Below are 22,818 nucleotides of genomic sequence, written 5' to 3'. Positions count from 1 at the left end.
TTTTTAGTTATCCACCATAAAAACCAAAATTAGAACGACATGGAAAGTTCATACCATACCAAAACTGCTAGCTATAAAAACCGTAAATTTGATTCGGTTCGGTTTATTTTGATATGGTATTTCGGTTAAGTTTATTTGCGACATGGTATTTCGGTTTGGTTTTAGAATGCACAGAGTGAGGTCTAACGATGCTGCCTCGACCCGTTCGTGTATAATGCAGCATCAATCTTGTTTCCCTTACAACGTTTTTCCCGTGAGTTTTCAGCTGGTAAAATAAATAAGGCAGCTAAAAGTAAAATGAAACATACTCCTACTTTACTGACTGCCACCGGGACCCATAACCAACCACTTTCTTTTGGAGGTAATAACCAACCACTGGTGTGGAGCGAGACGGGACGAAGGCTCAATTGTGTCTCGAGCAAAGAAGGCCCCGCTGCAGGATGTGTGCGGCCCATGCGAGGGGATCAGTCGTTGCCTACACATGGAGTCGTTGTCTCAAAAAAAAAAAATGGAGCCGGTTCAACCCCCGTTGCTGCGACTTGTTTAGTCCCACACCGCTTGGCGAGGGGGAGGCGGGGCGCTGCGAGGCGGGTGGCCAGCTGTTTGAAGCATGCCTTAACCTTTTTGGTTATTAAGATAAGAATCAAGAGCAGTATCTTTTTTTTTAGCATCAGTACAGACACAAGCGCTCATATACACGCGCATACACTCACTCCTATGAACGCACACACGCACACCCTACCCCTATGAGCACCTCCGAGAGACTGAGCCGGCATATCATCTTGAGATTTACGAAGTCACCGTAGGCGCCTCGTCGTCGACGGGAACGTCTCCTCCCACTGAAAGCGCATCGCCGGAAATCCTGAAATAAATCCAGAAATAATGCGAGCACCAGGATTTGAATTCTGGTGGGTTGGGAATACCACTGTCCACCTAACCAACTCAACCACAGGTTGATTCGCATCAAGAGCAGTATCTGCTCTGTAGTCTATTGGTGAGACTTCCATACTGACGCACTTATCTGCCGAGAATGAGGTGAAACATAAATTCTTGGCAAATAGTGTCCTCAGTATGAGATTCTGATCAGTATCTTTGTGCAAATTTTGCCAGTCATAACGAGAGCAGCGTTTCGGTGCCCGGGTGCAGATGCACCCGGTCAAAAAAAATTCATAAAAATTTAGAAAAATTCAAAAAATTCCAAAAAAATGAGGGTGGTAGACAATTTGATACGTGAGGTACGTTTCAATTTTCAAAACATTTGGATTTCTGCGCAGCTCTCAGCAAAAAAGATTACTGAGAGCTGTACAGAAGTCCAAATGTTTTGAAAATTAAAGCGTACCTCACGCATCAAATTGTCTACCACCCTAATTTTTTAGAATTTTTTGAATTTTTCTAGTATTTATTTTGATTTTTTTCGTGAGCGCAGGTGCAGATGAGCTCGGGCTCAGATTCGAATTTTCGAGTCATAACGTGGTATTCCCTCTACTAATATTTTTACAAAGGGTGCATGTGGGAGTCACCCAAATTATTTTGGAGCTATTTTCAGACAGGCGTTTAGACGTGGGTTAATTTGTTTTTCAGTATGTGACCTTGTTAAACCACATGCAAAATTTCATTGCAGATCGATTAAGTAAGCGATGTACTAATTTCTGGTTTAAATAATAACCGGACTTGAAAATGCTGTAAGCTAAATTTGGCAAACTTAAAACACATAAGAGCTATAGATAAAAACAAATTGACATGGTAACCAAAGGGGGTTGGTACCGCGATAACATCAGAGTACCAAACTCACCTCTTCAGGACTGAAATTCAACTTATACCGCCGTCAGTTTCTCATTGGTCTTGTTCACCCAACCCAGATACTTAGTGGCTATTTCTTGCTGGAGGTGTTTTCTGCAGAGTTTTGGCACGGTTCTTCTCTCGTGCTTTCTTGTTGTTTTCACGTGGATTGGTTGTAACATTGTTGTTCTATGAACATATGCATGGTTATCCTAAAAAAACAAGATACAATAAGCTCGTGAACTTTCCAGTCCCTCAAATCAGGTAAATCACACTCCTATTGTGAAGGTACTCAACTCTCTGCAAAAGCGCATCACACTACAAGTGGGAATGGTTAATCTATAGGCATCACAACATATCACTAATCAATACGGACATCAGTAGTGCTAAGGAAATACCATAAAATCCTTGTTTTATTCCCTTTTATATATGATATGATATGCATACAAGATACAGATAACAAGAGCACTTGTTTTCCAAATTCATAGATTGTACTATTTCTTGTCTACATTCTACCATCTCACTTTCATTCTCAGGTGGCTAGGGTTCACATATAAATTTTCGCCCATGATGAAGATCATCAGAGCTTAGAGAAAACAGGCTTCCGCTTCTCCATGAAAGCTTTGATGGCCTCCATCAGGTCATTAGATCTCAGCATTCCAGAGTTCCAAGTCGCTACATGCTCCAGGCCCTGCTCTACTGTGATATCTCTGCTTCTCAGTAGAACTGCCTTCGTTCCCATCACTGCGTTTGCCGACTTCTCTGATATTTCTGAAACAATGAAAAAAAAAATGTCTCTTGGTCCATCATAGGTCGCAGCTTGTTGAGTTACATAGTTGATGGAGAAAAAGTGGTAGGCATAGTTAACAAGAAACTGGTTTGCACAGGGACGTCTTGTGCATGAATCTGAATTATGGTAACACCCTATGAACATGGAACAGTCAGACCTACATATGTGCATTTACTTACAACTTGGATGAACAAATCCAACTTGCTTCTGACTTGATAGAGGGGTGACACTAGTAAATTGCAAACCCTTTAAACCATTATACAATGCTTTGCTGGATTGATTCAAGTGCATTTGACTTCAAACTACCAGCACTAACTATATGACCCAAACTTTCCAGTTCACTTTTCATGTTGGGAAATGGAGCGCAGCGCCTCTGCAGCCAATCAAGAGAGTGGTGGATTTTGCTACTTAATGTAGTAAGAGAAACATTTAAGCCAGCACTTACAGGATAGGACACTAAGCACACTATAGCAAATGCGCAAAAACCAGGAAATGAGAATATAGATGAATCTTTATGAAAGTTGGGAGAGTTGGAATTCTAGAAAGCCTGTGAAACGTTTAAGCTGAACTAGATACTATATTCAAATACCAGCAGGTCACCAACTGTATTTAAAGACGCAATTCATGCGTGCTGTGAAGTTACTAACATGAAGTTTAACCTCTCTTTTTTCAGAACCAACGGGTTCTGACTGACATAAAATCAAAGATTATCCAGCCAAATGGATCTACGGATTCTAGTTAGATCAACTGCAATCAGAGTACAAACAAGATTTATTGACAGCATATACACAGATACCCAAGAGAGACACCCTTGTTCATTTTGTTGCCGACATGACCTACATAATGATGTCATGACATCTCAAGTTCTCAACTCCAAACAAGGACTGTTTTGTAGGTTGTGAAATTCCAGGTGACATCCTTTATTAGTTTGAACTTGGAATTGCACAATTCATGTTAAACATTTTGGCAGAGTACAGAGGCAAAGAAAGAACAGCAGAGAGAAATTATACCTTTGGCGATCTTCGCAACACCAGCATCCAGCTCCTGCTTGGAATCGAACACCCTGCTGACCAGCCCCATCTCCTTGGCCTCCGCGGCGGTGATCCTGCGGCCCGTGAGGGCTAGGTCTGCGGCGTTCCCGTAGCCGACGATCCGCGGCAGGCGCTGGAGCGCGCCGAGGTCGGCAACGATGGCCATGTCCACCTCCTTGAGCACGAACGTGGCGTCCTTTGAGCAGTAGCGTATGTCGCAGGCGGCGACGAGGTCGACGCCGCCGCCGACGCAGGCGCCGTGCACGGCCGCGATGACGGGCTTCCGGCACAGCTCGACGGCGGTGAGCGCGGCCTGCATGCCGAGGATGGCGCGGCGGAGCCCCTCGGCCGCGGCCGCGGGGTCGGCGCCCCGGCTGAAGGGCGCGGTGAGCGGGTTCCCGGGCCCGCCGAGCTCGATGCCCGCGCAGAAGTGGGGGCCAGCGGCGGAGAGCACGACGGCGCGCGCGGCGGGGACGCGGTCGAGCAGCGCCATGGCGCGCGGGATCTCCGCGAAGGAGTCCGGGCTGAGCGCGTTGCGCTGCGCGGGGCGGCTGAGGCGCACCTCGTAGACCGCGGCCGCCGGGTCCGGCCGCGTCACGGCCAGGGCCTTGAAGCCCCGCCGCAGCTCCGCCTCCGCGTCCGACGCGCCGCCGCTGGCCATCTGAGCTCCTCCGCCGTGTGCGTGGCGTGTGCCGTGTGGGGATTAAACTCTAGCAGCCTGTGCTGCTCTGTTGACTGCTGCTGCTGCTGCTGCTAATACGAAGGAAGGAAGGAAGCCATCATCATTCAGGGTAAAAACCGAAGCTAATCCTCTCTTGTTGTTCTTGTGCGGACGCAACGAGATTGCTAGATAAGATAAGCAGCTCGGAAATCATCAGAAAAAATTAACCTGTCGAAAGCTCCTAACGATGCTGCCTCGGCCCGGCCGCAGTACAATCCAGCCTCAGTCTTGTTCTTTTCACAGCGATTTTCCATGAGTTTTCATCAGCTGGTAAAAGTAAAAAATGAAGCATACTTTACTGACTGCCACCGGGACCCATGACCCACTAGTGTCTTTTTTTTTCTTTAGAAAACCATGACCCACCGGTGCCGAGCGAGACGGGACGAAGGCCCACCTGTGCGTCTCAAGGAAAGAAAGGCTCGCTTCAGGATCTTTACGGCCCATGCGAGGGGATTGGCGAGCCCATGACCCACATCGCTTGGCGAGGGGGAGGCGGGGCGCTGCGAGGCTATAAAGAGTAGATTCTCGGCCTTTTGGCTAAGATCAAGTGTAGTATTTGTTTTTATCAGTTTAATATCTGATATGTGGGCCATATGTCCACAATGATATTAAATTTATTTTTTATGGAAGAGGGTCCATCGTAATGGCTTGTCATTGGGACCCTCAGGTGTTGCCCAGTGCGTTGCATTATTGCCTGGGCAGGCGCACCCCAATCAAATTAATTAAAAATTTATGTAATGCAGCTTTAATTCAGTGGTGATTGAAGCTGCTGACATGCGGGCGCGGCTTGCTCTCCCTCAGCGCCGTGTTGATCCGCTCGTGCGCGTCTTCCAGGTTTGGTCACCACAGCCTGAGTCGAGAAACAGGCCGGTGGTGGTGCTCCTGGGAGAAGCACGGGATGGTGTGGAGTATGCGGTTGGTATATTTGATAAGGTTCCTTTGCCCTGTCATCAGTTTTTTTTTTTTGCGGGTGATCAGTTTGGGTTGATAGGCTGATTCCTAAAACTGAGTGGTGTATATAACAACTGAAGTCACATCTGTTTTCCGCCTATATTTTTATCCACAAAATTGATGAATGAAAATTGCCTCGCAATCCATGAAGCCTTCACGCAGTGCAATGAGGACAGATTAATGTTGGAGTATTCGCTACAAACTTATTGTCTTCATTTTTCAAAATATAAGACGTTATTATAGGCTTTTTCTTGAGACGAAGGTAGTAACTACATTTGAGTAGACTTTCTCGGGCGTGAAAACTGTTCGAAGAGAAAAGGTTCATGCATGGAGTACATTGTGTGTTTTCTTTGTCCCGGTTTTGCACTGCGTCGGCATAGAAATATTACGTAATAAGAGTCGAACCAAAAGGTTTATTTTGAAACTTATGGCACACTAAACAGTGTATTGAATCAATGGTATAGCCCTTTCGAACCGATTGGGGGAGGAGGAGGGGGGGACCAGTAGCGGTGGCACTCCACTCGAGGAGGAGGAAGAACACCAGGGTGACGATGCACGTTACAGAGGGACGATTCCCTTGACAAAGAGGGTCATCATATCACAAAGAAGACGTCAGGCAATGTGGCTCGCCTTGGCGAGGAGTTTGGCTCAGCGGAGCAAATCGGTGTTGACGACAACGTGAAGTGAGCACCAACCGCACACAATAAGAAGGAAATGGCTTGATTTTTTTATTGGGGGAAAGGGGGGGGGGTGTGGGAGAGTGTGTGCTCTTCCCCGACACCACCACTCATATCACACATCGCCGACAAAGTCACCAACTATAGCTGCCACCTCTCTGTTGGCTCGATCATATCAAGAGGAATTTAGAGACGGAAAGAGGTGAGTACTGATGGAAAATAATACTCCCTTCGTCCTGAATTACTTGTCGCAGAAATGAATAATAATGAACGTATCTAGAACTAAAATACATCTAAACACATCTATTTGTGTGACATGTAATTCGGACAGACGGAGCATGCTAGCTGAGCTCAATGGTCGGCTTAAGTCAAAATTTAGTGAGTCACTATCTTGTCAATGGTACATGGGCCTAGTTTGTCAGATTTCTCATCAACGGTTAACCAAACAAATTTGGATTATTCTTTTTTTTCGGAGGGATTATTCTTTCACTGCTAGCTCAGAAGTTGCAGGTGTTAGTCCAAATCGCTTGAACTTGTGGGTTTATGTCACTTTCACTCTAAAGGCTCTTAATTATTTAATTCTTTTCCCGCAAAAAAGACTGTATTTTTGAATTTTTCTTCTTTTGTTTTGATATCATATAATGTTGTACTACACCCATGAACAAGATAAGTGGGTTGCTCAGCCACAACTTTATCAAAATAAATGACCATTTTATTGTGAACTCTGTTTGTAGAAAAATGAAATCTACCTATGTTTACACTAGTTCGGGCCGGCCGAATCAAGAAGCTCTTCAACTTCCAGCCACTTAAATTAGTTGGCAGCCGCGGCAATAGCAGCCCAGATAGCCCGCAACTTCCCGGCGTACTCCACTATGCTCTTGATGGGCGACGCCGCCTTCTTGGCCGTCTCCGTCTCCAGGAACCTTCCAGCCCAGGCGGCCAGGCGCGGAGTCCTGCCGGCGTCGATGATCATCACGCCGAACATCTCGCGCAGCGCCTCGAACCACAAGAGGTGGCACCCGAGCGCGAGGTCGAGGTACCCGACGGAGTCGCCCGCGAAGAAGGCCTTGCCGCCAGAGCACTCGGCAAAGGCGTCCTCCAAGGGCCTGACCGCCGCGAGCGCGGCGTCGAGCCTCTCCGCCCGCTCCTCATCGGTGGTCGCGCGCAGGATGCCTAACATTGCGGTGACCACCTTGTCGTCGACGTAGGCGGCCCAGAAGCGCGCGACGGCGCGGCCGTGGGGGTCGGCGGGGAGGAGCGGGGCCGCGCCGGCCCAGACCTCGTCGACGTACTCGACGATGACGAGCGACTCGCAGACGGGCCTGCCGGCGTGGAGGAGCACGGGGACCTTCTTGCGCACCGGGTTGGAGGCGAGGAGGAGGTCGCCCTTGTCGAACACGTCCTGCTCCAGGTCCTCGTAGCTGACGCCCTTCAGGTGCAGCGCCATGCGCACGCGGACCGCGAACGGGCTCACCACCGTGCCCAGCAGCTTGACGTCGTCTCCTTCGCCGGCCATCGTTTTCGACCGATCTCTTCCTCTCGCGATTAAACTATTTGCTCACCACCGTGCTCTGAACTGAATTTGCAAGTGGGTATAATAATATCTTCGTCGTCCTTGTTGTTAATTTATACAGGCAGAAATCAAGCTGACCAGTTGGTGGTAGAGAAGCTGCTAGAGCCACGGGTGTGTGATTATGTGCGTCGCCGTTGGCGTGCGCGGCATGCTTGCACGGAAGAGCCAACTCGTTGCAAGTGTAGGCAAGATTTCACTCGCCGGAAGAAGGTTGACTAGCTTGGCGTCACACGTGACGCTTCAGAGTTTGACGAATTTGTTCTTGTTTTCTTTGCCAATAAAGCGCTTAAAGCATTTTCAACATGCGCCGGCCGCGCCGCGCACAAAAAACAGATATGCTGCGCGCGTATTGCTTGGTTTGGCGTGGCGCGCAGCGCTGGCTCCAGCAGCCGCGCTAAAATGCAGCGCGTGCGCCGCTCCAGCAACGCGCAAAAATACAGCGCGCGCGACTCGCACAAACAACATATGCTTTTAAAAACAAAAGCAAAAAAAAATCAAAAACCAATAAAAATAAATAGTTTAATTTCGTTTATTATAACTCAAACAAACAGTTTATCATTCAATACAACAAATAGTGCAATTAAACACAACAAATAGTTCAACAATACAATAACGAACACACAAATCATGATGCTCTTTGTCGTCCATTCCATGCCCATCATTCCTCAATGAGATCCTTTTAAAGATCATTATGCGCTGCAGGACGTCGAATGGCATGATAGAAGGCAACAAAACGGGCCACCCTTTCAGCCCTCCGTCGCACTCGCACGGAATATCCCAAGAGCTCATACTGAGAGTAGTCTACATCTTAGCCACGCTCATTCTCGATGATTATGTTGTGCATGATCACACAAGCGTGCATTATGTACCAAAGCATCTTTTGATCCCAAAATCTAGCCGGTCCTCTCACAATAGCAAATTGGGCTTACAAAATCCCAAAAGCTCTCTCCACATCTTTTCTAGCCGCCGCCTGAGCATTGTGGAAATCAAGATTTTTCTTACCTTTTGGCTTTTTCAACGGCTTGACAAAGATTTGCCACTTTGGATAGATGTCATCCGCTAGATAATAGCCATAGTTGTATGTACGGCCATTTGCTACAAACTGCACCGGTGGCAACTCCCCATTTGCAATCTTACTCATCAGTGGTGACCAGTTGACAACATTGATGTCATTCAAAGATCCAGGCATTCCAAAGAATGCATGCCAAATCCAAGTCTTTTGATCGGCCACCGCTTCAAGGATTATAGTGGAACCCTTTTTTTGGCCGTAGAATTGCCCATGCCATGCCTTTGGACAATTCTTCCAAGTCCAATGCATGCAATCTATTGAGCTAAGCATGCCAGAAAAACCGCGAGCTTTGTTCATCGCTAAAAGCCTTGCGACGTCTTCAGCGTTGGGAGATCTCAAATACTCTTCGCCAAAGACTTGCACAATTCCGACTGCGAAGCGCTTGACACACATGATGGCTTGGCTCTCACCCATAGCCAAGTGATCATCAACTAGATCAGCCAGTATACCGTATGCCAACATACGCAAAGCGGCTGTCACCTTCTGAAAGGTGCTATGCCCGAGCTCTCCGGCGGCATTCCTCCTTTGCTGAAAAAAGCGGTCATGGCTCGCTAGTTTCTTTGCAATGCGCCTGAACAACTCGGTGCTCATCCTAAACTAGCGACGAAAATACGACTCGGGGTATGTGGGATTCTCCGCAAAATAATGCCTGATCAATCTGTTGTGGGCATCGATCCTATCCCTCCAAATTTTTTGCCGACCCATAACCGAACCACCGTGCTTCAGTTTTTTATTAATATGCATAGCCAGGATCATTGCAAGATCCTCCTCCTCTTCCATATCAAATTCTTCTTCGGAAGAATCATACGACGAACTCATCTACAATGTTGAATACTATGCTATAAATAAAAAACTACAATCAACATGCACGAAATTCATGGCTTTTGGGCAATACATACCTTCTAGGCGTTTTGTCGAACACCTTGCGGGCGCCGAGCGGCAGAGAGCGCGCGGGCGCTGTTCATCGGCGGACCAGCACGCGCGCGGGGCGGCGGGCCTAGAGGGGGGCCGGAGAAAGCGCGCGCGCGGCGGGTATAGGCCGGGGAAGCGCTGGAACGGTCGCCGGGTGGCGCGGTCGGCGACGGCGGCACGGCTGGATGGGAGGTGGGAGGTGCGAGCGAGCGCGCGAGAGTCCAGCGCGCGGGAGCGGGCGCAGCAAATAAGCGGCGCACGATTGCGTTTCGGCCCGTGCGCTGGACTACGTATGCCGCGCGCGCGGTTTTTTCGCGCCCGCTGAAGCAACTATTCCGGTTGCGTGCGCGCTAAAAGAGGGATTTTGCGGCGTTGCGCTAGTTTGGCGCGCCTGTTGGAGATGCTCTTAATATGTTCATAGTGATTACAAAGATGTTGCATATACAGTCATGGAGAAAGGTAGGGACACGATTAATCCATATGCGCCTCCTCCTAATCGTAACCACACTAGTTTATTTGGTATATTTTCCTGTAACATAAGGATCGACCTGATGGTTTCAGAACAAGTAAATTGCTCAAAACCATTATATTTGTGGCCAGGATACTTCAAAACCGGTTTTGTCAAAAATCATAGAAGACTGCCACTTTTGCATCAAGTGAGTAACAAATCACATTGATTTGAAAGTAAGTCGCATCTAACAGTAAAACTGACTGGTTGACCTCACATGTCAGGCTGATTTCGCATTTCTACATGGACAATATGCTGAGGTGGAACATGGACCCACCTGTCAGCCACCCATCTCCTTCCACCTTTCTTCTTCTTCTTCTCCCCCTTTTTCTCCTCCTCCTCCTCTCTCCCCCTATTGCTGGGTGTGGCTCATTTTTGGTGGACATGTATAATATGATGATATGGTTATTTATGCAAAAATTCAGCTTCATAGGGTGAAGCTAAATTGTACTTGCTATGTAACTTGACAGATCTGGTAGAAACTTGGGTGAATTGTTCTGGCCAAACTTTGACTTGGGTTTGGGTGGTGTGAATGGAAAATGGTGAATATAGGTGTTGGATAAACTCTCTAATTAATTTGGTGAATTTATGTGCAAGGGACAGGGGTGTTGTAGTTCAACATGGGTCCCAGGGTTTCTGTTAGTAGGAAGGGTTGTTAGCGTTTGGGGGCAAAAACCCTAATCCTAAATAACTAGGCAAGTCACTACTCTCAATTAAACACAAGAGTGCAAATAAAAAGCAAGAACACCAAAATAAAAAGATAGGAGACAAAACAAGAAAGGAATTTTCGAAAGGGGAAAATCCAGGGTGTTACAAGACCCTATCCAGGGGAATAACTCTTCGGCCCTTTATGAAATCCTTGAAGTTCAGGACGTGCTCCACTGCCTTCTCGATCTCCTCTTGGATGCTCATCATCATCATCATTTCAGTATCTTCATCGTTCGAATCCGACGAGGCGATGCACCATTGAATATGAATTCGTGAAGGTAAGGGTTTCCGTAGCCACCATTGCGCGACGAAGCCATCGGTTTCCTAGAAGTAATGACCAAAAGAATAAAAAATCGGCTCGGACATTTCACCGAACACATAGAGCGCGAGGTGTATATACGGGTGAGTTGGACGTATCGGGGCGGCGTCCGGTGGCGGCGCCCTTGACCGGTTACGACACGGCCGACAACGGTGTGGGTTCGGGCCTCCGGTGGGGAAGCCCTGGGTTGCGGATGATGGCGGAGCAATGATGGCGGCAAAACTCCGGTGACGGTCGTGCGGACGAGGCCAAAAGAAAAGAGGAGAAGGGATGGTCAGGCAAGGAAGAGGGATGGCAGGGACGGATATGGACGAATTGGCGCATGCCCTAGCGGTTAAACCTACGTGATGGGCGTGGCCGGGCGTCCCCATATCCGTCCCAGATATGGGCCGGATATGGGGAGTGCTAGTTAGTCTGGACGTTTGGGCCGAATTTGTCAGCTGCGGTTGGGTGGCAATTTCACGTCCACTCAGTGACCAGGTAGGCTGACCGGGAGTTTGGGGTGGATAGGGAGGGTCCTGTTGTAGATGCTCTAAGAAATTAGCAACCCTACCCATGAAAAATCCTTACCACAGCTTAAAATACAAAATGTTTTGCTATTCCTCTACGATGGTGAGAAACCAGTCCATATGAAAATTGCAATTCCTGCAGGTAACCAGTGTCGGAGAGTCATTCCCATTGAAACAAAGTTCTAAAATCGCAGAGGCTTTCGCGTTCCTGTCAAGAACAGCAGAGACAGGCACAGAACACACAACGTGCATGGTTCGACGATACAGAAGAAGGCGCTCATGGCAACAACACCAGAACGACAAGAACGCCCTCCTTCTCCTTCCTTGATCCGACGACATGACACAGACGAACGCCGATCGAGTCTACCAGATGGTCTGGATGACGGGGACGTGCTTGATCTTGTGGTGGTCCAGGCCGCCGTCCTCCTTGATCCTCCCCACCATCTTGGGCATGCTGTACAGCACCACCTCCTCCAGCTCCTTCATCCCGCCCAGCGCCTCCGGGAGCATCTCCATCTTGGCGCACCGCAGCAGCGTCAGCCGGGCCAGCGCCGCCATCGACCCGGCGCTCACCGCCCACTCCTCCAGGTCCGGCAGCCCCAGCCTCAGCTTCTGGAGGCTCCGGAACGCGCCGTCCCCGAACTCCAGCCGCTCGCCCTCGTACGCGCCCCACATCAGCGTCAGCTCCGCCAGGCTCGGCAGCTCGCCCAGCATGTCCACGAACCCCTGCCCCACCATCGTGCCCCACATCGACAGCCGCGTCAGGTTCGGCCGGATGTACCGGACCGCCACCTCGTCGGCGCCATCAGCATCATCCTCCTCCTCCATGGCCCCCACCAGCCTCAGGCTCTGCAGCCGCCGCAGGCTCGCGACGGTGAATACGGCCGGCGGCAGCGACTCGCCCTGCAGCACCAGGTGCACCAGCAGGTCCAGGCTCTCCAGCGCCGTCACCAGCGCGCCGGCGTTCGCGGCCGTCAGCCCGCTCAGCTCCAGCGACCGGAGGTTGGTGGCCCTCCCCAGCGGGTTGCCGGCGACGGCGCGCGTGTCCCAGCCGCGCGGCTGCACGCCGTGGAGCGTCTGGAGGCTGTACAGGTCGCCCAGGCACCTGGGCAGCGCGAACGGCGCCACCACGTGCCGCAGCGTCGGGATCGTCCAGAACGCGGCGGTCACGCCCAGCACGCCGCCGCTCCGGCCCTTGAGGATCAGCGACTGCAGGTTCACCAGCTTGCTTATCGTGCTCGGCAGCCTCTCCAGCTGCCCGCACTGGAGGCCCAGGTACCTTATGTGGATCATCGAGCCGAGCTCGTCTGGAAGCTTCTTGAGCTCGAGGCCATGGATGTCGATGACGCGGAGGAACTTGGACGCGTGGAGGAAGCCCAGGTCGGTGGAGTGGATGCAGACGCTGGGCTTCGCGGCACCGCCGCTGGCGAAGTCGCAGACGATGGTGCGGAGCTTGGGCAGCGCGTTGCCGAGGTGGACGTGCCTGTCCGTGGTGTTCTGGACGGCGAGGCGCCGCACGGTGGCCGGGGCGAGCACGTCGGTGCTGTCGTGGCTCTCGACGAAGCACGCCTCCTGAGCCTCTTCCTGCGCGAAAGCGTGGAGGCGGTCGTGCACCACCACCGCCGTCACGGTGCCGAACTCGTCCTTGTCCACCAGCTGCACCATGCACCGGGAGATGAGCTCCTTGAGGTACCCCTGCCCGACCTCCTCCATGGTGCTCCCGCGCCGCGGCCGCACGAACCCCTCGGCCACCCACAGCCGCACCAGCCTCGCCGCGTCCACGGGGGCGCTCTCCGGCATCGCCGCGAAGTAGAGGAAGCACGACTTGAGGTGGTGCGGCAGGTCGTCGAACGCCAGCGACATGATGCGCCGGGCACCGCCGCTCCCGCTCTTGCAATGCTGCGGCTGGTCCTTGGCCGCCAGCAGCTGCGCCATCACCTGGTCCCACTCCGCAGGCAGCTCCTTGGACCGGAGCACGCCGGCGAGGACGACGACGGAGAGCGGCAGGCCGCGGGTGATCCGGAACACGTCCTGGTAGTACCTTGACTTGTAGCGGCCGGGGCAGTCGCCGCGGAGGCCGAACACCCGGCGCCGGAACAGTTCGTACGTGTTCTCCGGGCTGAGCCGCGTGAGCTCGATGGGGTCGTACGTCGGCCCGCCGGCGTAGCCCACCACCTCCAGCCCCGCCGCGTCGGTGACCAGCACCACCCTGCTGCCGTTGCCCTCGTCGGGGAGCGACGCCCGGAGGCTGTTCCAGTCGGCCACCGCGATGCTGCCGTCGACGACGACAAGGTACCGCCTGCCGGTCATGTTCCGGAACAGCGAGTTGCTGATGTCCTTGCCGCCCTTGGCGTCGCAGCCGCCGTCCTCCGCGCTCTGGCCGTTGGACGGGGACCGGCGGAGCTGGGAGGTGGCCTGCCGGTGGATGTCGCGGAGCACGTCGGCCGGGCGGCTGTTGGGCGGGAGCACGGTCCAGGTGCGTATGGCGAAGTGGTTGCGGACCTCGGGGCTCTGGTAGACCTTGCGCGCGAGCGTGGTCTTGCCAATGCTGCTCTCGCCGACGATGGAGACGAGGGCGCGGCCGGGGACGGTGTCGACGTCGAGGAGCTGCTCCCTGAGCATGTCGCTGTACTTGCCGAAGCCGACGGTGTACTCTTCCAGATCGTCCCTGCACCCAAATTCACTAAACCAGTCAGCTGCTTGCGTCATTATTCTCATAATGCAGTGATTAAATCTCGTTAACTGCTAGCTACTCCATGCTTAGCTCCTCGACGTCAGAACAGTGGCAACCAATAATTTGATGTCATTTTCAGCGTGAGACGTCCTGGCATATAAAATGAAGTAGCTTGACAATTCAGGAGAATCTACATTGTTTAACTCAAGCAGGCAGTCATTGGAAGTATCTGTTGCATTTTAATTTTACATGCGTTCGGTGTCATTTTCAGAGAGGAAAATTCTGTAAGCTGCGTGATAGTTCAGCAGAATCTTTGCTCGCAGAACAAGACGAAGATAAAAGACAGCGGAATAATCAAGGAAGAAATCTCAGAACAAACAAATAATCAAGCAGTAGGTTCGTATCTTTCAACTCTTCATTTTTGTTACTGATTATGTCTCTGATTTTGCGTGATGGTTTTGGCTGAAAGAAAGAAAAGAACCGGAGAGGATGAACATACAGAAGTAATTTTGGGAGCGTGGGTGCGTGCGTACCAGGCGGCGAGGGTGGTGGCGGAGGAGGCGGCCCAGGCGGGCGAGGCGGCGTGCTCGATGTGGTAGGCGGCGCGGTTGGCGGAGATCTCGTCGAGCCGCTTCCTGATCTGGCGGACGCGCGCCGAGAGGTCGTGGCGGAGCGCGACCTGCAGCCCCGCGCAGCGCGGCCGCCAGCGGCGCCAGCTCCAGCGCCACCCGGAGCAGCGCGCCCCCGTGCCGGGGAGCGGCGGGGCCGGGCCGCGGTGCCGACGGCGGCGCCCGGCGCGGTGGAGGAAGTCGTCGAGCGCGTCCTCGGCCTCGAAGGCGACGTCGCGGGTCTGGCGCACCCAGACGGCGACGAACTCGTCGTCGCGGAGGCGGCGCCTGCGGTCGGCGTCGCGGATGAAGGTGTGCAGCCACTCGAGCTTGTCGCGGAGCAGGCGCACGTCGTCGCCGACCTCCAGCAGCACCGCCGCCTCCCACGCCACCAGCTCCGCCACCTTCGCCAGCACCGTCGTGATCGCCGTCTCCGCCATTGCTCTCTCCGATGTGCTTGCTCGCTCGCTCGCTCGCTCTGTGTGGTCTCTGGCTGACTGGCTCTCGTTCTGGGCTTGGATGGATGGAGTTTGGTGGAGTCAAGGTCAATGGTGGCGCCGGCGACGGGGAGCTGTGGGAAGCTCGTCGGTTCAGTGGCGGGTAGTATATACTGGATGGATCGATCCGTGCATGTGCAGTGCAGCTGAGATGGTTGGGGATGGTAAGAAAGGTGCAGTCAGTGTGAGGCCAAGGAGAAACGAACAACATCCACCGTGCACACCTGCTTTCCACATTGGCGGCTCCTTTAGCAAATACCCTCATCCAATACAATGTAGTCCCTCCGATTTTTTTTAGTCTGCACAAAATTTTTGATTAAAGTCAAACTTAGTAAAGCTTGACTAGTTTTATAAGAAAAAATATCAACAATCACAGTATGAAATTAATATTATTAGATGCATCATGAAATGAAATTTTCATACCATATAGCATTAATATTGTAGATGATGATATTTCTTGGTATGAATTTGATCAATCTTTGTGTAGTTTGACTTTGACCAGATTTCGTATGTAGACTAAAAAGAAACGAAGGGAGTATATACAACAATACACATAGCAGATACTTGTATTGTTTAGTAAATATAAAAATAATAGTATATCATTGAATTTAAAAAATAGGAAATGTATTTTTAATATGATAGACATTCCTGATAATATACATGAAAATGTTTAATGCGTTGTCAAAAGATTTTTTTAAGCCATCAAAAGATTGTTGGTGCGGATGGTCACTGCTTTATATTGCCAATCTCTGTTTTCATTGCTTTGTTGTTTTTCTTCTTCCTCCGCCGATATAGCTTTGGTCTTGTATGACTTTGTCTTTTGTGAGTGTTATCGTTTTGTGTTTATGTGTGTGTGAGTGTGTTGTGTTGGTTGTGTGTGTCATAGTTATGCAGAGCATGGGTGTGTACTCATTATGATTGTATCCCTCGATGCTATATTATGAGTTTATGAAAAACTATTGGAAATATGCCCTAGAGGCAATAATAAAATGGTTATTATTATATTTCCTTGTTCATGATAATTGTCTATTGTTCATGCTATAATTGTGTTATCCGGAAATCATAATACATGTCTGAATACATAGACCACAACATGTCCCTAGTGAGTCTCTAGTTGACTAGCTCGTTAATCAATAGATGGTTACGGTTTCCTGACCATGGACATTGGATGCCATTGATAACGGGATCACATCATTAGGAGAATGATGTGATGGACAAAACCCAATCCTAAGCATAACACAAGATCGTGTAGTTCGTCTGCTAGAGCTTTTCTAAGTGTCAAGTATCATTTCCTTAGACCATGAGATTGTGCAACTCCCGGATACCGTAGGAGTGTTTTGGGTGTACTAAACGTCACAACGTAACTGGGTGGCTATAAAGGTACACTACAGGTATCTCCGAAAGTGTCTGTTGGGTTGGCATGAATCGAGACTGGGATTTGTCACTCCGTATGACGGAGAGGTATCTCTGCGAGTAAGTGACTTGCCGGTAAACGAGATTGAACGAGGTACTGGGATACCGACGATCGAATCTAGGGCAAGTAACATACCGATTGACAAAGGGAATTGTATACGGGATTGCTTGAATCCTCGACATCGTGGTTCATCCGATGAGATCATCGTGGAACATGTGGGAGTCAACATGGGTCTCCAGATCCCACTGTTGGTTGTTAGCTGGAGAGTGGTCTCGGTCATGTCTACATGGTTCCCGAACCCATAGGGTCTACACACTTAAGGTTCGATGACGTTAGGGTTATTAGGAAGACTTGTATGTGATTACCGAATGTTGTTCGGAGTCCCGGATGAGATCTCGGACGTTACGAGGAGTTCCGGAATGGTCCGGAGGTGAAGATTTATATGTAGGAAGTTGTCATACGGTCACCGGAAAGGTTCAGGGGCATATCAGTATTGTACCGGGGCCACCGGAGGGGTTCCGGGGGTCCACCGGGAGGGGCCACCTCTGTCGGAGGGCCTAATGGGCTGTATAGGAAAGGGAACCAGCCCTACATGGGCTGGGCGCATCCCCCCTTGGGCCCATGCTCCTAGGGTTGGGGGGGAACCCTAAGGGGGGCTCCCCCCTTGCTTGGGGGGCAAGCCCCCTCCCCTTGGCGCCGCCCCCCTCTAGATCTCATCTAGAGGGGGCCGGCCCCCTTCCTCCTTCCCCTATAATAGAGGGGCAAGGGGAGGGCTGCACACCATCCAAGGCGCAGCCCCTCCCCTCCCCAACACCTCTCCTCCTCCGCAAGAGCTTGGCGAAGCCCTGCCGGAGTACTGCGCTCCACCACCACCACGCCGTCGTGCTGCTGTTGGAGCCCTCTTCCTCAACCTCTCCCTCCTCCTTGCTGGATCAAGGCGCGGGAGACGTCCTCGCTCCGTACGTGTGTTGAACGCGGAGGTGCCGTCCGTTCGGCGCTAGGATTCATCGGTGATTTGGATCACGACGAGTACGACTCCATCATCCCCGTTCTCTTGAACGCTTCCGCTCGCAATCTACAAGGGTATGTAGATGCACTCCTCTTCCCTCGTTGCTAGATGACTCCATAGATTGATCTTGGTGATGCGTAGAAAATTTTAAATTTCTGCTACGTTCCCCAACAGTGGTCGATCCCCAACAGTGGCATCATGAGCTAGGTCTATGCGTAGTTTCTATGCACGAGTAGAACACAAGTTGTTGTGGGCATCGATTTTGTCAATTTACTTGACGTTACTAGTCTTATCTTGATTCGGCGGCATCGTGGGATGAAGCGGCCCGGACCGACCTTACACGTACGCTTACGTGAGACTGGTTCCACCGACTGACATGCACTAGTTGCATAAGGTGGCTAGCGGGTGTCTGTCTCTCCCACTTTAGTCGGATCGGATTCGATGAAAAGGGTCCTTATGAAGGGTAAATTGAAATTGGCATATCACGTTGTGGTTTTGGCGTAGGTAAGAAACGTTCTTGCTAGAAACCTATAGCATCCACGTAAAAACTTGCAACAACAATTAGAGGACGTCTAACTTGTTTTTGCAGCATATGCCGTGTGATGTGATATGGCCAAAAGGATGTGATGAATGAGATTGATCATGTTCTTGTAATAGGAATCACAACTTGCATGTCGATGAGTATGACAACCGGCAGGAGCCATAGGAGTTGTCTTAATTTATTTATGACCTGCGTGTCAACTTATACGTCATGTGATTACTTTACTTTATCGCTAACCGTTAGCCATAGTAGTAGAAGTAATAGTTGACGAGACAACTTCATGAAGACACGATGATGGTGATCATGATGATGGAGATCATGGTGTCATACCGGTGACGACGATGATCATGGCGCCCCGAAGATGGAGATCAAAAAGGAGCAAAATGATATTGGCTATATCATGTCACTATTTGATTGCATGTGATGTTTATCATGTTCTACATCTTATTTGCTTAGAACGAAAGTAGCATAAATAAGATGACCCCTCACAATAATTTCAAGAAAGTGTTCCCCCTAACTATGCACCGTTGCTAAGGTCCGTTGTTCCGAAGCACCACGTGATGATCGGGTGTGATAGGTTCTAACGTTCGCATACAACGGGTGTAAGCCAGATTTACACACGCAAAACACTTAGGTTGACTTGACGAGCCTAGCCTGTACAGACATGGCCTCGGAACACGGAAGACCTAAAGGTCGAACATGAGTTGTATAGAAGATACGATCAACATGAAGATATTCACCGATGATGACTAGTCCGTCTCACGTGATGATCGGACATGGCCTAGTTGAATCGGATCATGTATCACTTAGATGACTAGAGGAATGTCCATCTGAGTGGGAGTTCATTAAATAATTTGATTAGATGAACTTAATTATCATGAACTTAGTCTAAAATATCTACAATATGTCTTGTAGATCAAATGGCCCACACTAATGTTGTCCTCAACTTCAACGCGTTCCTAGAGAAAACCAAGCTGAAAGACGATGGTAGCAACTATACGGACTGGGTCCGGAACTTGAGGATCATCCTCATAACTGCCAAGAAAGCATATGTCCTTGAAACACCGCTAGGTGAAGCACCACCCCCAGCAAACGAAGACATTATGAACGCTTGGCAGTCCCGTGCTGATGATTACTCCCTGGTTCAGTGCGGCATGCTTTACAGCTTAGAACCGGGGCTCCGGAAGCGTTTTGAGCAATACGGAGCATATGAGATGTTCCAAGAGCTGAAAATGGTTTTCCAAGCTCATGCCCGGGTCGAGAGATATGAAGTCTCCGACAAGTTCTGCAGTTGTAAGATGGAGGAGAATAGTTCCGTCAGCGAGCACATACTCAAAATGTCTGGGTTGCACAACCGCTTGTCTCAGCTGGGAGTTAATCTCCCGGATGATGCAGTCGTTGACAGAATCCTTCAGTCGCTCCCACCTAGCTACAAGAGCTTTGTGATGAACTTCAATATGCAGGGGATGGAAAAGACCATTCCTGAGGTATATTCAATGCTGAAATCAGCGGAGGTGGAAATCAAAAATGAACATCAAGTGTTGATGGTGAATAATACCACTAAGTTCAAGAAAGGCAAGGGTAAAAAGAACTTCAAGAAGGACGACAAGGGAGTTGCCGCGCCCGGTAAGCAAGCTGCCGGGAAGAAGCCAAAGAATGGACCCAAGCCTGAGACTGAGTGTTTTTATTGCAAGGGAAGTGGTCACTGGAAGCGGAACTGCCCCAAGTACTTAGCGGACAAGAAGGTCGGCAACACCAAAGGTATATGTGATATACATGTTATTGATGTGTACCTTACTAGTACTCGTAGTAGCTCCTGGGTATTTGATACCGGTGCGGTTGCTCATATTTGTAACTCAAAACAGGAGCTGCGGAATAAGCGGAGACTGGCGAAGGACGAGGTGACGATGCGCGTCGGGAATGGTTCCAAGGTCGATGTGATCGCCGTCGGCACGCTACCTCTACATTTACCTATGGGATTAGTTTTAAACCTCAATAATTGTTATTTAGTGCCAGCTTTGAGCATGAACATTGTATCAGGATATCGTTTAATACGAGATGGCTACTCATTTAAATCCGAGAATAATGGTTGTTCTATTTATATGAGAGATATGTTTTATGGTCATGCCCCGCTGGTGAATGGTTTATTCTTATTTAATCTCGAACGTGATGTTACACATATTCATAGTGTGAATACCAAAAGATGTAAGGTTGATAATGATAGTCCCACATACTTGTGGCACTGCCGCCTTGGTCACATTGGTGTCAAACACATGAAGAAACTCCATGCAGATGGACTTTTGGAGTCTCTTGATTATGAATCATTTGACACGTGCGAACCATGCCTCATGGGCAAAATGACCAAGACTCAGTTCTCCGGAACAATGGAGCGAGCAACCAACTTATTGGAAATCATACATACTGATGTGTGCGGTCCAATGAGTGTTGAGGCTCACGGTGGCTATCGTTATGTTCTCACCCTCACTGATGATTTGAGTAGATATGGGTATGTCTACTTAATGAAACACAAGTCTGAGACCTTTGAAAAGTTCAAGGAATTTCAGAGTGAGGTTGAGAATCAACGTGACAGAAAAATCAAGTTCTTGCGATCGGATCGTGGGGGAGAATATTTGAGTCACGGATTTGGCACGCACTTAAGGAAATGTGGAATAGTTTCACAACTCACGCCGCCTGGAACACCTCAGCGTAATGGTGTGTCCGAACGTCGTAATCGCACTCTATTAGATATGGTGCGTGTTGGAAATATGCCCTAGAGGCAATAATAAATTGATTATTATTATATTTCCTTGTTCATGATAATCGTTTATTATCCATGCTAGAATTGTATTGATAGGAAACTCAGATACATGTGTGGATACATAGACAACACCATTTCCCTAGTAAGCCTCTAGTTGACTAGCTCGTTGATCAATAGATGGTTACGGTTTCCTGACCATGGACATTGGATGTCGTTGATGACGGGATCACATCATTAGGAGAATGATGTGATGGACAAGACCCAATCCTAAGCATAGCACAAGATCGTGTAGTTCGCATGCTAAAGCTTTTCTAATGTCAAGTATCATTTCCTCAGACCATGAGATTGTGCATCTCCCGGATACCGTAGGAATACTTTGGGTGTGCCAAACGTCACAACGTAACTGGGTGGCTATAAAGGTGCACTACGGGTATCTCCGAAAGTGTCTGTTGGGTTGGCACGAATCGAGACTGGGATTTGTCACTTCGTGTAAACGAAGAGGTATCTCTGGGCCCACTCGGTAGGACATCATCATAATGTGCACAATGTGACCAAGGAGTTGATCACGGGATGATGTGTTACGGAACGAGTAAAGAGACTTGCCAGTAACGAGATTGAACAAGGTATCGGGATACCGACGATCAAATCTCGGGCAAGTATCGTACCACTAGACAAAGGGAATTGTATACGGGATTGATCGAATCCTCGATATCGTGGTTCATCCGATGAGATTATCGTGGAACATGTGGGAACCAACATGGGTATCCAGATCCCTCTGTTGGTTATTGACCGGAGAACGTATCGGTCATGTCTACATGGTTCCCGAACCCGTAGGGTCTACACACTTAAGGTTCGATGACGCTAGGGTTATAAAGGAAGTTTGTATGTGGTTACCGAATGTTGTTCGGAGTCCCGGATGAGATCCCGGACGTCACGAGGAGTTCCAGAATGGTCCGGAGGTAAAGATTTATACATGGGAAGTCCTGTTTTGGTCACCAGAAAAGTTTCGGGTTTTATCGGTAACGTATCGGGACCACCGGGAGGGTCCCGGGGGTCCACCAAGTGGGGCCACCAGCCCCGGAGGGCAGCATGGGCCAAGTGTGGGAGGGGACCAGCCCCAGGTGGGCTGGTGCCCCCCCCCCCCCCACCAAGGCCCAAGGCGCAAGGGAGAGTGGAAGGGAGCAAACCCTAGGCTCAGATGGGCCTAAGGCCCACCTAGTGGTGCGCCCCTCTCTCCCCCCTTGGCCGCTCCCCCCCTAGATGGGATCTAGGGCTGGCCGCCACCCCTAGGGTGGAAACCTAGGTGGGGGCGCAGCCCCTCCCCTCCCCCTATATATACTTGAGGTTTGGGCTGCCCAAGACACGAGTTCCTCTCCTTCTTGGCGCAGCCCTACCCCTCTCCCTCCTCGTCTCTCGTAGTGCTTGGCGAAGCCCTGCTGGAGTACCACGCTCCTCCACCACCACCACGCCGTTGTGCTGCTGCTAGATGGAGTCTTCCTTAACCTCTCCCTCTCTCCTTGCTGGATCAAGGCATGGGAGACGTCACCGGGCTGTACGTGTGTTGAACGCGGAGGTGCCGTCCGTTCGGCACTAGGATCTCCGGTGATTTGAATCACGATGAGTACGACTCCTTCAACCCCGTTCTCTTGAACGCTTCCGCTTAGCGATCTACAAGGGTATGTAGATGCACTCGCCTTCCCCTCGTTGCTGGTTTCTCCATAGATAGATCTTGGTGACACGTAAGAAAATTTTGAATTTCTGCTACGTTCT

General features: G+C 50.2%; 3 protein-coding genes and 1 non-coding gene across 4 annotated transcripts; 1 reads left to right on the top strand and 3 right to left on the bottom strand.

Annotated features, from left to right (window-relative positions):
- Positions 1-2,174: 2,174 nt before the first annotated feature.
- On the bottom strand, positions 2,175-4,606 carry LOC125545799 (delta(3,5)-Delta(2,4)-dienoyl-CoA isomerase, peroxisomal-like). Its single transcript, XM_048709838.1, has 3 exons — positions 4,490-4,606; positions 3,580-4,350; positions 2,175-2,550 (listed from the first exon to the last, which is right to left on the bottom strand). The coding sequence occupies exons 2-3, from the start codon at positions 4,259-4,261 to the stop codon at positions 2,360-2,362; spliced, it is 873 nt and encodes a 290-aa protein (XP_048565795.1). The 5' UTR covers positions 4,262-4,350; positions 4,490-4,606; the 3' UTR covers positions 2,175-2,359.
- A 232-nt stretch (positions 4,607-4,838) lies between these two features.
- Positions 4,839-5,034, top strand: LOC125549790. The gene has a single exon (XR_007301509.1). It is a non-coding gene; the product is annotated as a U2 spliceosomal RNA (small nuclear RNA).
- Positions 5,035-6,643: 1,609 nt separating this feature from the next.
- On the bottom strand, positions 6,644-7,847 carry LOC125549041 (probable glutathione S-transferase GSTU6). Its single transcript, XM_048712539.1, has one exon. The coding sequence runs from the start codon at positions 7,463-7,465 to the stop codon at positions 6,761-6,763; it is 705 nt and encodes a 234-aa protein (XP_048568496.1). The 5' UTR covers positions 7,466-7,847; the 3' UTR covers positions 6,644-6,760.
- A 3,819-nt stretch (positions 7,848-11,666) lies between these two features.
- Positions 11,667-15,406, bottom strand: LOC125545798 (disease resistance protein RPP13-like). The gene is made up of 2 exons (XM_048709837.1): positions 14,755-15,406; positions 11,667-14,215 (listed from the first exon to the last, which is right to left on the bottom strand). Exons 1-2 carry the CDS (start codon positions 15,267-15,269, stop codon positions 11,911-11,913), a joined length of 2,820 nt encoding a protein of 939 aa, XP_048565794.1. The 5' UTR covers positions 15,270-15,406; the 3' UTR covers positions 11,667-11,910.
- Between the last annotated feature and the right edge of the window lie 7,412 nt (positions 15,407-22,818).

This window comes from Triticum urartu, chromosome 3 (genome assembly GCF_003073215.2).
Source record: "Triticum urartu cultivar G1812 chromosome 3, Tu2.1, whole genome shotgun sequence".
NCBI classification, from domain to species: Eukaryota; Viridiplantae; Streptophyta; class Magnoliopsida; order Poales; family Poaceae; genus Triticum; species Triticum urartu.
Note: the sequence above shows the minus strand (reverse complement) of the source record. Positions and strands in the feature narration are given on the sequence as shown.